Source organism: Chanodichthys erythropterus, chromosome 1 (assembly GCF_024489055.1).
Source record: "Chanodichthys erythropterus isolate Z2021 chromosome 1, ASM2448905v1, whole genome shotgun sequence".
Classification (NCBI taxonomy): domain Eukaryota; kingdom Metazoa; phylum Chordata; class Actinopteri; order Cypriniformes; family Xenocyprididae; genus Chanodichthys; species Chanodichthys erythropterus.
Window position 1 is genome coordinate 17050293 of NC_090221.1, and position 14798 is coordinate 17065090.

At 36.4% G+C, this 14798-nt stretch overlaps 2 protein-coding genes across 2 annotated transcripts; one reads left to right on the forward strand and one right to left on the reverse strand.

Moving 5' to 3' along the window:
* The first annotated feature begins 368 nt into the window (after positions 1-368).
* Positions 369-11373, forward strand: sfxn5b (sideroflexin 5b). The gene is made up of 14 exons (XM_067388678.1): positions 369-516; positions 3172-3240; positions 3433-3510; positions 3606-3632; positions 3710-3764; positions 6857-6882; positions 7169-7222; positions 7503-7559; positions 7821-7886; positions 8121-8211; positions 9005-9120; positions 10233-10318; positions 10442-10559; positions 10733-11373. The coding sequence occupies exons 1-14, from the start codon at positions 460-462 to the stop codon at positions 10808-10810; spliced, it is 978 nt and encodes a 325-aa protein (XP_067244779.1). The 5' UTR covers positions 369-459; the 3' UTR covers positions 10811-11373.
* Positions 11374-11507: 134 nt separating this feature from the next.
* zgc:153018 (Transmembrane protein 179-like) lies at positions 11508-14397 on the reverse strand. Its single transcript, XM_067388693.1, has 4 exons — positions 13900-14397; positions 13085-13222; positions 12732-12810; positions 11508-12631 (listed from the first exon to the last, which is right to left on the reverse strand). Exons 1-4 carry the CDS (start codon positions 14220-14222, stop codon positions 12425-12427), a joined length of 747 nt encoding a protein of 248 aa, XP_067244794.1. The 5' UTR covers positions 14223-14397; the 3' UTR covers positions 11508-12424.
* Positions 14398-14798: the final 401 nt, after the last annotated feature.

Below are 14798 nucleotides of genomic sequence, written 5' to 3' on the forward strand. Positions count from 1 at the left end.
CATCATTTATCATTACAGGTTTCCAAATTGTATCTTTAGAATGGTTCAAATTATTCAAGAGAGAGCATTTTAACCATTAAAAAAAATTAGCTTTCAGAATCATTATTTTAATTATTTTATGATTTACAGTAATAACAAAGGTCTATATTGTTGGAAACCATGGTCATTTATATAGATATGCAAATTATTTTGCCCAACCTTAAAGTTGTCAGAAGTCAGTAAACTGTTTAAAAATGCTTTGGGGAAAAAAACACTGTGCTGTAAATCTTTCAGACTTTTGTAATTAGAGCGCATTCCACATCCATTATATCTGCTTTGTCTTGAGTTTAACAGGAAACTACACTTCCCATGAACCCCTGCGAGCTATTGCTTCACTAGTTTCGTACCCGAGTTGACTATTCTTACAAATTCCGTATCATGGACCTTTTTATTATTTAACATCACTCCACCGCAGCTGAGATGGCGGAATCTGCGCCTTGTCCGGTGTTTCAGCTGGGAAAACCGCGTTACGAGCAGGTAAAGAGTTTGCCGCGATGTTAAAGTGCATCTTTGTCTGGGCATCTTTGATGGGCGTTGATAAACAACATATGTGTGCAGATACCTTTGCTTTGCTCCTGCACTGGACTGCGAAAGTCACCCATTTCTCACGCTTTTTTGCCTTTAGTCTTTTGTTCGTGGCTTCATTGCAATATTGTTGACCGATGCAGTTGTTCGTGATGAGCGTAAGAGAGGTCTGCTTGCACCGTTATTATAGAGACCCTAAAACATCAGATGCATGACCAATGGCTTTTCTTTTTATGTGCAAAAATCAGGAAATGACTAGGACAGGATTAGTTTCAAATTCACTGGTCACTTTTATTTTTGCATTACGTAGGAGTGTTGTCGCGGGACATTATCAAAGTTCATAATTTTTCTTGAAAGCTGGAAAAAACTGCCTCTCCTCCCTGTTTTATTTTCTTTCTAAAAACAAATGTGCTTATACACCGGATGAACTCAGATTTTCAAGTTGTGCTTTTTGAAATAGCAGCCGTTTTTGCTCAACGATTGCAATTAATTGTCTCATCAATTGTGTTATCTGTGAGATCTCACGCGCTCGTGTCGGTCAAATGAATGACCATCTATTTAAGTCCTGTTGCCTCCATGGAAACACCGCGGTCATCCTAATTAACCCGTTCAGACCCAAATTATGTTCTATGGAGTCAAAAATATGACCAGTTTATGTGTACTGTGAATACTGCCATAATTGATAATCAATCAAGAAATAGTTTATGTTAATGTTTTAATAGTCATTTCTGATGTCCGTATTGTTTTTTAACAACTTCTGGGTAATCATGCATGTGGATTTGATGTAAATTAAGTTTCAAGAACAAAAATAAAAATATGCTAATGCAGAATTGTATTAGATTTATTCAGGTTGTTTTTAAACCAATCAAGTTATTTTCTAAAAGCATATATATATATATATATATATATATATATATATATATATATATATATATATATATATATATATATATATATATATAGTATTTTAATATACCAAAATATCTTGAATTCAGTATTGATTTTGAATTGATTTCTAAGTATTATAATGTCTATCTAGTAATATAATCACATCTGCATGCACTTATCTCCTTTGCTTGCAAAAATAGTGGTGCAAGCAATGGTGCAAAAATCATTTTTACTTAATTTGTGACCCTGGACCACAAAACCAGTCATAAGAGTCAATTTTTTTTTTAAATTGAGATTTATACATCACCCGAAAGCTGAATAAATAAGCTTTCCATTTATGTTATTGTTATGATAGGACAATATTTGGCTGAGATACAACTATATGAATCAAAATATTGAGAAAATCACCTTTAAAGTTGTCCATATGAAGTCCTTAGCAATGCATATCCACTCACAAAAATAAATTTTAATATATTTATGGTAGGAAATGTACAAAATATCTTCATGGAACATGATCTTTACTTAATATCCTAATGATTTTTGGCATAAAATTATCAAAATGTATAATTTTGACCCATACAATGTATTGTTGGCTATTGCTACAAATATATCCATGTGACCTATGACTGGTTTTGTGGTCCAGGGTCACATTATAGACATATTTTGCCTTGCCTTTGTTAGTCTGCCGGTTATATATGTTGTCTTTGAATTCAGCTCAATGAAATACTCGGGTCAGTGTTTATTTTGATGCAATCATGAGTTTCATCTGATAATCATGCCATATGGTCTAGAGGGAATACTTCTAGACAAAAGATCACTGCCCTGCTGACAAGCTAGTTCAAGATTTCAAGATGTCTTTTGCCTAAGAAAGCTCCACTGAGTATTCATTAGATCTGTGCCTGTCATCACTCTCTGCTAAGATTGGATCAAAATCGAATTGGTTTTTATGCGCAAAAATATCCAGCACATGTGCATGAATTATCTTTTTATTGCTGCTGCTTTTAGGTGAAATCAATGCAGCTGAAGGATATGGGTGTATGTTTTCTCCCTGCTCCATCTCTGCTAACTGTGTTGCATATTCTCTGGGGAGCAGAAACACATGCATAATTAACAAGTCTTCTCCAGCAGACATGCGCTCGCATAGCTCTCCGCAACAGCTTTGAAGCAAGTGTCTGTAGCCCAGAAATAACGTTATTAGCCAAGCCGAGTCAGATCAGCAGATTTTTTTTTTTGTAAGATAAAAATGGATTTCAGCTACAAAGACTGGTGAGATGAGCCACACAGGAGCCTTTTTCTCTGTATAAATCATTTAGATGCTGTTGATTGAGGCTTTCTTTTTTTACTCTGTGTTCTTTGCCAAATAAACCCTTGGCATGCTCAACCATCGGGCCTCTGAAACAGTTGGCTCTCAGAAAACCGCTTGCATTGCTGCCCAGGGTTCAGAAACAGTGGGAATGTTGATGTAGGCATTCGTCTCTCCTTTGAGCACAGTCTGCACAAACTGTCAGTGCGTTGTCATTACATCCCTTAAATATTTCAGTCTAACTCTAAACTAAAATTAGAATACAGTCTGTTGACAATTTAAGGCACAAAGCAGCAAGTTTTAATCATTTTTTTGGTTTGTGCTGTCAGCAGGTTGTCCTGTTTGCATCTTTTCTTTATAGGTTCTGGCTGACGGTGTAAGTTTGTGAAAACTAAAGGAATGTTTTTCTTCCTCAGAGCACATTTCTAGGCAGGTTGAGACATTTTATTGACATCATCGATCCTTCCACTTTGTTTGTGACGGAGGTATGGAAATCTTGTCTATGTTATAGTAATTGAGGTGAATGAAACAATGAGTTGTATTGAACTTTTTTTTCTTCTATATAATATTCAGTAATTTAGTCATAGCTATGAAGAATGAATGCAGATTCTTATCATCTAATTCTGATTCTGGATGAGTCTACAGTTCTTTTCCTTTCCTCTCTTTTATCCCTGTAGTGTCGTTTAAAAGAATGTATCAAACTCCTGGATGATTTCAAGCAAGGGAATCTTCCTTCAGGAATAACAGATCACCAGGTGAGGTCTCTGACGTTTCGCTGAATAACGTATGTAGGCCTGGCCTAAAGTGTATGTGGTGTAGTGTTTTATAACGGCTTGTATTGTGTGTTCAGCTCTGGGAGGCTCAGAAAGTGAAGCAGGTGAGTCTTGAGGTCATCGTTCACTGTCACTTTCAAATGATGGTTTGAATTACAGTCACTGACTCATCTCCTTTCAGGCCATCATTCACCCTGACACCGGTGAAAAAATCTTCATGCCTTTCCGCATGTCAGGTAAGAGCATAGAGAGGAGTCCAGAGAATTTAAATCTTTTCCTACAGTGCCTATTTCAAATAAATGCTGTTCTTTTGAACTGTCAATTTCCAAAAAATCACTATTTCCACAAATATGTTAAGTAGCATAACTGTTTACACCTGTGATGATAATAAAAAATGTTTCGTAAAAGGGTTAGTTCACTCAAAAATGAAATTTCTGTCATTAAGTACTTGCTTTATTCATCTTCAGAACACAATTTAAGATATTTTTGATGAAATCCAAGATTTTTTTTTTTTATCTCCCATAAAAGCAATGAAATTACCACATTCAAGGTCAAGAAATGGAGTATAGACATCGTTAAAATAGTCCATGTGACTGCAGTGGTTCAACCTTAATGTTATGAAGTGACAAGAATACGTTTTGTGCTCAAAAACAAAACAAATATAACAACTTTATTCAACTATTTCCTCTCCATGTCATTCTACGCCGTTTACGTTGAAGACACATTGAAGAGCTTCCATGTTTACGTCTGAATGTTGGCTCAGTATTGGCTGGCTCCTGTGTCAGCATTATACACATGCGTCCTGGTGCTCACGTGAACAGCTTCGGCCAATACTGAGCTGCCGTTCGGACATAAACATGGAAGTGCTGCACTGCGTCAACACAAAAGGCGTTTCTCAATGTCAAGGATACTTCCTTGGCAGGACTGGTCCTTCCAAGTCACTTAGCATTTGGAGAACACGTAAATGAAAAAAGACTAGCAAATGCACGTCATTGCGTCATTACGTCAGTGAAAAGGTCCGCTTTCGGTAAACAGCTGCTTGTTTTCTACACGGAGATGTATGAACGCTTCGGTTTGTTCCTTGGTCCCTGTTAAAAAAGACGAGAAAGCTATGAATAACGCTGTGAATGGTATAATATTAAAGTTAAATTACTTTGGACTACTTAACTAATTATTTATAAAAGAAATGCTGATGACGGCAACCAAGCTAACAATTGTTAAATGACGGTCCGGTTCAGTTAGCCATCAATAACGTAATTTGTATTTCTATCATTTATTATATCAATACGGTAGTAATTTGTACTGGCATTTAAACGTTAAACTTTATTTATCTGACATATTTACTACAGTTTTAACAAATATTTGGTAACGTAAATATACTTACATTTGAAAGCATATTGCCCGCTAACGTCCGACAATTTATTTATTTTTTTTTAATTTTTAAACAAGATCGCAAAGCTGCGCGCATAGGATTGTGGGTGATTTGAGAGCGCGAAGAGTAAGAAGGCTACACATATGCATCCTTTCCTGTATATGGGATATTTTTCAAACGAAGGACTCAGTCCTTGTTTGAAATTCCGAGGATCCTCGACATTGGAACAGTCCTTCGACGGATGTTGATGACGTAGCTTCCTCGAAATTCAGGCTTCCGAGGATCCTTCCTTGACATTGAGAAACGCCTAAAGTCCCTTTAAGACAAGTCATTTCACTCGGCGGCCATCTTTGAAACGCCTCTCGGGCATTCAAGTGCAGCTCCTATCTCTTTGAATGGAGAACATCAAATTCTCTAAAGCTGTTTTCCAAGCTTTCGATTAAATTTCATATTTGAAATCACCAATGAAATCTGACAACAACGGTTTCATAAATTTTGTTTCTAAACGCTCGAATCAAGACAAAATACGGTATTTTTCAGGCTGGATCAAGCTAATGCACATACGCAGTCCTAAATGCGCGTCTCTTGCGTCTCATTTCGAAGGCGCGCGTCTGACTGTTTCTATAGAAACCGGAGCTTCTAACGGCTGCTCCAGTGACGCAATGATTATTTAGAAGGCGGGACTTAAGTGATGTCACGCGTTTTTAGGCCAAAACATTTTTTGTCACATACAGCAAACATCTCACTATCCAATAGCTGCCTGTCCCCTGAACACACTGTAAAAAAACACGGTCTCTGTAGTCGCCACAAGCTCCGAAAAACAGCAACAAAAACAAACTGGTGCAGCCTGGACCACGAATCATAATAAACATGCTCCAGCCAATAACCGACAAGAATGATTTTAATTGCGTGTTCATGACTGTTTCAGGAAGCATGGAGGGGAGGAGGAGGAGGGAGGGTCTAGCTAGCCTATGTTTTGTTTGACAACACTTCGAACGTCAACAGGAAGTTATTTCACCCAGGATCGCTTAGAGAACCTTTAAGATTGAACCACTGTAGTCACGCTGACTATTTTAACAATGTCTTAACTCCATTTCTGGACCTTGAATGTGGTCATTTCTTTGCTTTCTATGGGAGATATAAAAAAAAACCTCTCGGATTTCATCAAAAATATCTTAATTTGTGATCCGAAGATGAACGAAAGTGTGGTAACTTGAGGGTGAGTACCTAATGCCAGAAATTAAATTTTTGGTTGAACTAACCCTTTAAGCACCAAATTTTAGGGTACGTTTACACGACAATGATATGGTTAAAACGGAGTTTTAAAAGTTTTTCCTTTGAGTTTTCCACCTACAGAAGACACTCAAAACGATCCCCATTCATACGAACCCGTGAAAATTACAAAAAAAAAAAAAACGCTGTATTCTCCTAGCAGGCCATTAGATGGCGATGAAACACTATAGACGGAACATGTAGTGCGCATGTGCATGTTGTCATCGTTTTCATGGATTCGCGTTTTTGATGTTTACACGGAGAACGTTCCCAAAAACTTGCATTTTGAAACCCGTTTTCAAAAGTTTGCATTTTCAGGCCACCAAAATGCCGTTGTCGTGTACATGAACGGCCAAAACGTATAAAAAGTTTTTAGTTGAAAACTGTGTCGTGTAAACGGCCCCTTAAAATATATATTAAATTAAAAAAAAGTACATTATTTTACGTTAAATTGTACATTATTTTACATTGAAATATACTGTCACCTCCTCCATTGTAATTATGTAGAAAGCCTATTTTACTGGAATCATGACTTTAGCAAGATTACATTTACAGCTCCACCATAATAAAACTGTTTAACTTTAAATTAATAAATGTTTAATTTAAAGTGAGGAACAGCCATAAAGGTCATTTTTACTCTGTTCTGATTTGTTGTTCTTTTTCTTATCTGGATTCATTTCACAGGCTATGTGCCATTTGGAACACCAATCGTAAGTCTTCAGTTTGCTTGTAAAAACGATCAAAGTGCATATCAAAGACCACACAAACAGCAAATATGAGAGAGAGAAGCCAATCATTATGCTTCTGCCAGTGTTGACACGTCCAGATCCTCTAAGCATGAGAGGTGTTGGAATCTGTATTGAGTTTCTAAAGTCTGTAATAAACCTTTGTTTCTATAGATAGGTGTAAATTATTAACCAGCGTATGGCTATATACCACGGTTAGTTAAATTGTTAACATGAAATGTTAAATGATCCATAACTGATTCTCTTGCAGGTGGTTGGTCTTCTCCTTCCGAACCAGACTTTGGCTTCCACTGTGTTTTGGCAGGTAAAGTGGCTTGTTCCCATCATTTGAGCCCCTCAATGCCAGGAAGCACAAAAGCTGGCTCTGCATCATCAGTATCCCAGCAGCCACTGTTTCACAGTAATACGTAATTAGTCTAAAGTAGTCCTAATTAATCAGATTTCTTTATATATATATATATATATATATATATATATATATATATATATATATATATATGACTTTTACCAGAATCTGACTTCACAGAAAATAAAAGATTTTCATCAACCGAGTGTCAAGCTAATCCAGAATTTCTCTCCTACAGTGGCTCAACCAGAGTCACAATGCCTGCGTGAACTACGCCAACCGCAATGCCACAAAGGTACGGTTTGAAACGTTCTTGTAATTCAGGTCAGGTTTTTGAGGTCTAACTATTGCAATGCCTTTGCAGATGGTCATTCAGTGAAGCGTTTCTTCTTGATTCCATTTGAATGATCATCGTTGTGTCCTGAGGGCCAGACGTCTGTTCTGCATCCGACTGTGGTTCAGAGCCTCAGAGTATTTTTTCATTGCACAGCAGTCTGTGGAACATTTGCTGAAACTGGATGTTGATAATTGTTTTTCCCCCCATTGTTATCTTTAGCCGACACCAACCTCAAAGTTTATTCAGGGATACCTGGGAGCGGTCACCAGTGCTGTTTCGATTGCAGTACGTGAATGATGTGCAAGTTTTATTTGTGATTTGTAATGTAAATGTACGTTTGTCGCTGTGTAGTGACCTCTAAATGAGCTGTGTATAAATGTAAAAAGTTAAAATATGAAAATGCATTTATGGTAGTAGTGTTCTAGTATACTATACTACACCATAACATCTTGATAAGTACCATTGTACAGTTTATATGTAAATGACATTTAAATTCTCCTGTAATATTCTGTCTTATAGGTGGGTCTGAATGTACTTATCCAGAAATCCAGCAAATTTAACCCCGCCACCAGAATGTTGATACAGAGGTTTATCCCCTTCCCTGCTGTAGGTATGTCCCTATAGATCCAGTATTTTGCTTGACTCAGCAGAGTCCTTCACTCTGCATTGCATAAAGCTCCCCCTGCTGTCAGTAAAAAAGCATGACACAAACTATGAGGTATGTAATATTGTGTAAAGTTTTTGAAATAAGTCTGTTATGCTCATCAAGGCTGAATATATTTGATCACAGTAAAAATAGCAATATTGTGAAATATTATTAAAATGTAAAATAACCATTTTCTATTGTAAAATATTTTAAAATGTCATTTATTCCTGTGATGTCAAAGCTAAATTTTCAGCATCATTACTCCAGGCTTCATTATCACGTGATCCTTTAGAAATCATTCTGATATGCTGATTTGGTGCTCAAAAAACATTTCTTATTATTATAAATGTTGAAAAAAGCTGTGCTACTTAATATTTGAGTGTAAATACATTTTTAATGATTGTTTGATCAATAAAAAGTTCAAAAGAACAGTATTTAAATGAAATATAAATATTTTTTTCTATTTATATATTCTATTGTTACTTTTAATCAATTTAACACGTCCTTACTGAATAGGAAAAAGAAATCTTACTGACCCCAAACTTTTGAATGGTAGTGTAAATTTTAATCAAGTACATTACCAAATCAACTAGGAATTCTTAAAATAATAGACTATCATATGGAGATTGTATCAGATTATTTTCACCAGTGCAATCTATGTCAAGATGAACAAATCTCCTTTCACGGAAACATGATGTCATGGTTTTGTTTAGCATGGATGGTCATCATTAAGATCTGTGTTTGTTTAATTTCTCAGCCAGTGCGAACATCTGTAACGTGGCTCTAATGAGACACAATGAGCTGTCTGAGGGAATAGATGTGTTGGACAGCAACGGGAATGTAGTGGGATCCTCACGGATAGCTGCCAAACATGTGCGTATGTTAGTTATACAGTTGGGACACCCCACTTAAGTTTGTCGGTGGCTTGAATGTTTTTTGTTTTATTTTCAAATCCATGCAAGTAAAGCTAGATACATTTTTTGAGACATATTTCTATTCTTACAAACCATGTCACACTGTTAAAGGTGCCATCGAACGTTTTTTTACAAGATGTAATATAAGTCTAAGGTGTACCCTGAATGTGTCTGTGAAGTTTCAGCTCAAAATACCCCATAGATTTTTTTAAATAAAAATTTTTAACTGCCTATTTTGGGGCATCATTAAATATGAGCCGATTTAGGCTGCGGCCCCTTTAATTCTCCTGCTCTCTGCCCACGGAGCTCGCGCTTGCCTTAAACAGCATAAACAAAGTTCACACAGCTAATATAATCCTCAAATGGATCTTTACAAAGTGTTCGTCATGTATGCGGCATGCATGCGTCGGATTATGTGAGTATTGTATACTGTTATATTGTTTACGTTTGATTCTGAATAAATTTGAGGCTGTGATCCATGGCTAACGGCTAACGCTACACTGTTGGAGAGATTTATAAAGAATGAAGTTGTGTTTATGAATTATACAGACTAACGTTACAAGTGTTTAATAATGAAAATAGTGACGGCTCTCGTCTCTGTGAATACAATAAGAAACGATGGTAACTTTAACCACATTTAACAGTACATTAGCAACATGCTAACGAAACATTTAGAAAGACAATTTACAAATATAACTAAAAATATCATGATATCATGGATCATGTCAGTTATTGGCTGCCCTTGTCTAATGCCTTTCATAATGTTGGGAACACGGCCTGGCATATGCAAATATTGGGGTGTACACCCCAACTGTTACGTAACAGTCGGTGTTATGTTGATATTCGCCTGTTCTTCTGAGGTCTTTTAAACAAATGAGATTTATATAAGAAGGAGGAAACAATGGAGTTTGAGACTCACTGTATGTCATTTCCATGTACTGAACTCTTGATATTCAACTATGCCAAGATAAATTCAATTTTTCATTCGAGGGCACCTTTAAATGAGTTTTCAAAAGTAATTATTTTGTTTGTGTCATAATTTAACTTTTATTTTTATGCATTTTTTATCAGGCACTGATAGAGACGGCACTGACACGTGTAGCTTTACCGCTGCCAATCTTTGTCCTTCCACCAATCATAATGGCCTTCTTGGAAAAGTATGAAATAGTATATATAATTAATACATACATAATTATAATTAATAATATATAATCATATGTTGCTGTATTGTAATAAATGTATTAAGTTAATCATTAAAAATTCTCACTGTCCTCCGGCAGGCTTCCGCTGATGCAGGCCCATCGCAGGATGATGCTGCCTGTGCACAGCTTAGTGTGTCTGGCCGTCTTTGGGCTGTCCTTGCCACTTGCTATCAGCCTCTTCCCACAGATGTCAGAGGTACTGCAGCAACACCTGCATCACTTCCTCTATGGCAAACAATTGCTGCAGCAGGTTTAATTTCGTCTGTCGACCTCTTGCCATTAATCTTTTCATGTGTGTGTGTATATGTGCTCTGAATAATAAATATTTTAGCAGGGAATTGCTTGCTAATCATTCTTTGCTCCTCACAGATCGAGGCATCTCACCTTGAGCCGGAAATTGCCATGGCAACAGATTGCAAGGTGCTGACTTACAACAAGGGACTGTGATGAAAGAGAGAGAAGTTTAATCATCTGTCTGAGATCGCCAAGGATGTGTAGCATAACAGGTGCAAACAGTATTGAGAAGGAAAAAGCATTCTGAGCAATAGTAACCCTTTCCTTAACTGCTGAGCCATTTATCAGTTTTTATAGAACTATTCATAAAGTAATAATTACAGTATTTACCATTTTACTGACAATTATGACAGGGAGGAAACAAGGCCTTATATTAAACAATTTTGTCATATAGTAAAAAATGTTATATATTAATGTTGATAAAACTAATTATGAATAATGAGAGTAAAGTAGTTAAGTGCAGCTTTAAATTATTCTATTATATGGTCAGTGAATGCACTTTAATGAAAATGTTATTGTAATTAATTGTTTATTTGCATGTAACAATTAATATGTTCTAAATTTTTTTATGTGTACATGGACAGGGTTTTAGTCCTTAAGTATAAACATTTTAAAACTATTTCTATTGCAATATTAACACAAATTTGTTTTTCAAAATTGTACTATTTTTGAGACTATGTGGTCTATTTAAACAATGGATAGTATTAACACTGAATTATTGTTTAATAATGTAATTTTGATAAATATATGTTTCTTTTTCTTTGCTTTTACTATTATTTTTTCCATATGAGTTTTAATATATTTTCATTTTACTTTTATTCTGTTAAAAAATGGGCTCAATATCAAGACACCATGTTTGTATTACCTTTACTCAAGTGAAAAGAGCTTATAAATACTGGATACAAACAGCAGTATAAAACACAAGCATCAAAAATAATCTCATTTCCAAGCCATTAATGAACATTTCTCACTCATCTCCTTCCTGTTTCTTATTCAGCTGTCTGTGTTTCACAACAATCCTCCAGGTCAAAGGGTCAGGATTCAAAAAGGATGAGCAACATTCTTGACATTCCATCTCATGTTTTTCCAGCTTATCCCTGTCTTTGAATTTCCGTCACTTCATTAAGCAATGCTATATCCACCAAAAGTGGATTCCGAACTAGGAGGTTGCATCAACACAAACAGCTTCATATAAAAAACCTTCATCGGATTAGAAAAAGAATGTCTGGCTTGAGTGACGGTACCATTCGCTATGCAAAAAGTCACGCTGTACATGTATACGTTCACAGTACAAAACGAACATGGGTCTGACTTGAGCACATGCAACAGGCTAGTCCTTCCTTCCCATTCACTTAAAATTCACATTATATGGTTGAACATACAACGTCAGACAACATCTTGCATATGCAAGAGCGATGCATTAATAGTGCAATATATATCATATCTATTTGAGGATACTTTGATTCGTTATGGCAGAGTTATAAATGGATGTGCAGTGTGCACAAAACACTTTACCTCAATGTAAGCACTACAATCTACACAACAAAAAAACTTCTCAACAAGTGCATAAAAAGTAACTGATACCCAGGATAATTTTGATGACTGAGGTTATTCTTTGTGTAACATGCATGAGAACTGTGGGGATTGATAGTTTAGATTAGAAGTTAATTCCCTTTTACGTTAATCTTGGACCAATCTTGTAATTCCTTCTTTCCAATCTGGCTTTAGAATTAACCTCAAAGTACAACTTCTATGAACACTGTATGGCTAAATAAAAACACTGGGAGTGTGTGAAGGGTGCGAGTGTGGATGCGGATGATGAATAGGACATTCCGCTTGTGTTTGGCCCAGGAGGAGTTCCTTCTCCCTGGATAAACACGGTCTGCTGATCTGCTGACTGTGGGAATGGTAGAGCCTCAGGAAGGACAAAATAGAGTGAGCCAACCATAGAGCTGTTACACACCACAGAGACATCTGCAAAAAAGAGGATAATGCATTAACATGTAAAATATGCATGCTGTGTTGAACTGCGACACAGATCTCAGACAGAAATACAAGTCAATTCCTCCTTTACCTGCGCACAATTGAGCTCAGAGTAGAAAGAGGATGTCTCAACGTCCAGATATAGAGGGACAGACTGTGACTCAGCACAACTGTGGAGAAAGAGAGAATCATTAAATGGAACACTATGTAACAGTTGTGTAATAACACTATGCAGCCATTTAATCCATTCATGATACATGTGCAATCAAAAGTATACATTGCATATTTTTTAATAAACATATATAAGTATGTGTTTTGTTTTTAGACCATAATCAGTGTTGATTAGTAAAGTCTCTAAAGCTGCTCTGAAACAATATTTACTGTGAAAATGCTACACAAATAAACTAATTTGACATTAGCTTGTAGGTTTAAAGGTTTGTGTACCTGTAGGATCTGGTGTTATCGTCCGTAACAGTGTTGCACCAGGACACCAGACCCAAGGTGAGAGTGACACTGGCCCCTCCGGAGAGGAACAACACACATAGACTCAGCAACAGTGTGAGGAAGGCAGAGAACAGTGTGCTGCAGGAAAAAGAGGGAAAATAAGAACCAATGGATAACACAATTTAGCTTCTGATACACATAAGGCCGGTCTCTCCAATGGACATATTATAATTACATTGGTTCTACACTCATAATATATATTTTAAATTGTACATTTATTTATTAATTCTAATGATATTTAGTATATAAAAATATTAAATAGAATATTAAGCTGAGATTTATATATATATATATATATATATATGATTTTATGAACTATGTAAAATACATATATATCTATATTATATATATATATATATTACATAGTTACTAAAATCATTAAAAATAATACATAATATAAATGTTTAAAACATTATTAATATTTAATATACACAAATATTAAGTAAAATGAAGCGAAATTATGGTGTAATATATATATATATATATATATATATATATATATATATATATATATATATATATATATATATATAATTTACACGCCATAATTCAACTTCATTTTACATTTAATATTTAAAAAATATATTTAATAACATTATTTGATTGGATATAATAGCATATAGTTTAATGTAATGTGATAAATTATGCCAATTGAAGTTTCTACTGTTATATAAGTTACATGTAATTCTCCCATAAACAAGTGTACCATTTTAATGTTATCTTTTCAAGTCATTTTAAGTCACATCAGCACTCACTCGTCGTGTCGCCGATGGAGGTAGAACAGGCTCCTCCAGCCCTGAACTGCGCCGTACAACACTGTAAACACACCGACAAATGTGGCGAACTGGCAGGCGGCCAGTGGACCCCATTGTTGCACCACCAGATGAGTAACCGCTTTGGACTCTCCTTCGCCCACCGTGAGGTTCTCCGTCCTCCAGAAGCCTTGACTAAACAGCGCGCACCTTCCCTTGAAAGCGGATCCGTTTAGGGCGAGCGGTACGACCACCAAGAGTCCGGCGATGACGGACAGGGTGTAGGCGGCGCAGTGAGCCAACAAGAGTCGTCGATCCAGCTCCATGTACTCGAAAATTAGTTTAGCCTGTGGGTAGAGGAGTGTAGCTTACCTGTTGGAATCTCGATGTTTGTTTTCGACTGTAAATACAGTGGAATTGTACAGCACAGCACAGCCCGTGAGCTCGTGTCAGGACTCCTCCCCTCCGGCGGCGGGACGGGCTTACACAACGGTTCCTCTGACTTTTGACTGTGACGGGGCGCTGCGCGTGACGCTGACGCACTCTCACACGATCCGCACGAGCTGCAGTGTAAACTAAATTTGTTTAATATCAAATGTGTGTGTGATTGTAATTGATTTAAGTCAACTGTATTTTTACGAATAGCAGCAAAAGCGGGTGTTGGGGGTTTTCCATGACAAAGGCAGTGCCACACCCCTAAAGCTTAATTCGGTCAGTGGATCACCGCTGCGTTATGTAAGGCCGATTACAGCCCAAACATGAAAATGGGTCACCCGTCATGCAAAGTCTGTCCCTAAATCACACGTCACACGAGTTGTTCTTATCAAATGAAACGTCTGAACTGGTCTGGCATTCATAATCAGACCCACTTTATAGCCTAATCCAAAAAATGCAACAGTTTA

What these genes read in the sequence shown, in the direction of transcription:
- zgc:153018 (XM_067388693.1), bottom strand. Translation starts at nt 14,222, where the DNA reads ATGGAGCTGGATCGACGACTCTTGTTGGCTCACTGCGCCGCCTACACC. An exon ending in CTCCATCGGCGACACGACGA is followed by an intron (nt 13,223 to 13,899) that starts GTGAGTGCTGAT and finishes TTTTTCCTGCAG; the next exon opens with CACACTGTTCTCTGCCTTCC. An exon ending in GATAACACCAGATCCTACAG is followed by an intron (nt 12,811 to 13,084) that starts GTACACAAACCT and finishes CTTTCTCCACAG; the next exon opens with TTGTGCTGAGTCACAGTCTG.
- sfxn5b (XM_067388678.1), top strand. Translation starts at nt 460, where the DNA reads ATGGCGGAATCTGCGCCTTGTCCGGTGTTTCAGCTGGGAAAACCGCGT. An exon ending in CACGGATAGCTGCCAAACAT is followed by an intron (nt 9,121 to 10,232) that starts GTGCGTATGTTA and finishes ATTTTTTATCAG; the next exon opens with GCACTGATAGAGACGGCACT. An exon ending in TCTTCCCACAGATGTCAGAG is followed by an intron (nt 10,560 to 10,732) that starts GTACTGCAGCAA and finishes TGCTCCTCACAG; the next exon opens with ATCGAGGCATCTCACCTTGA.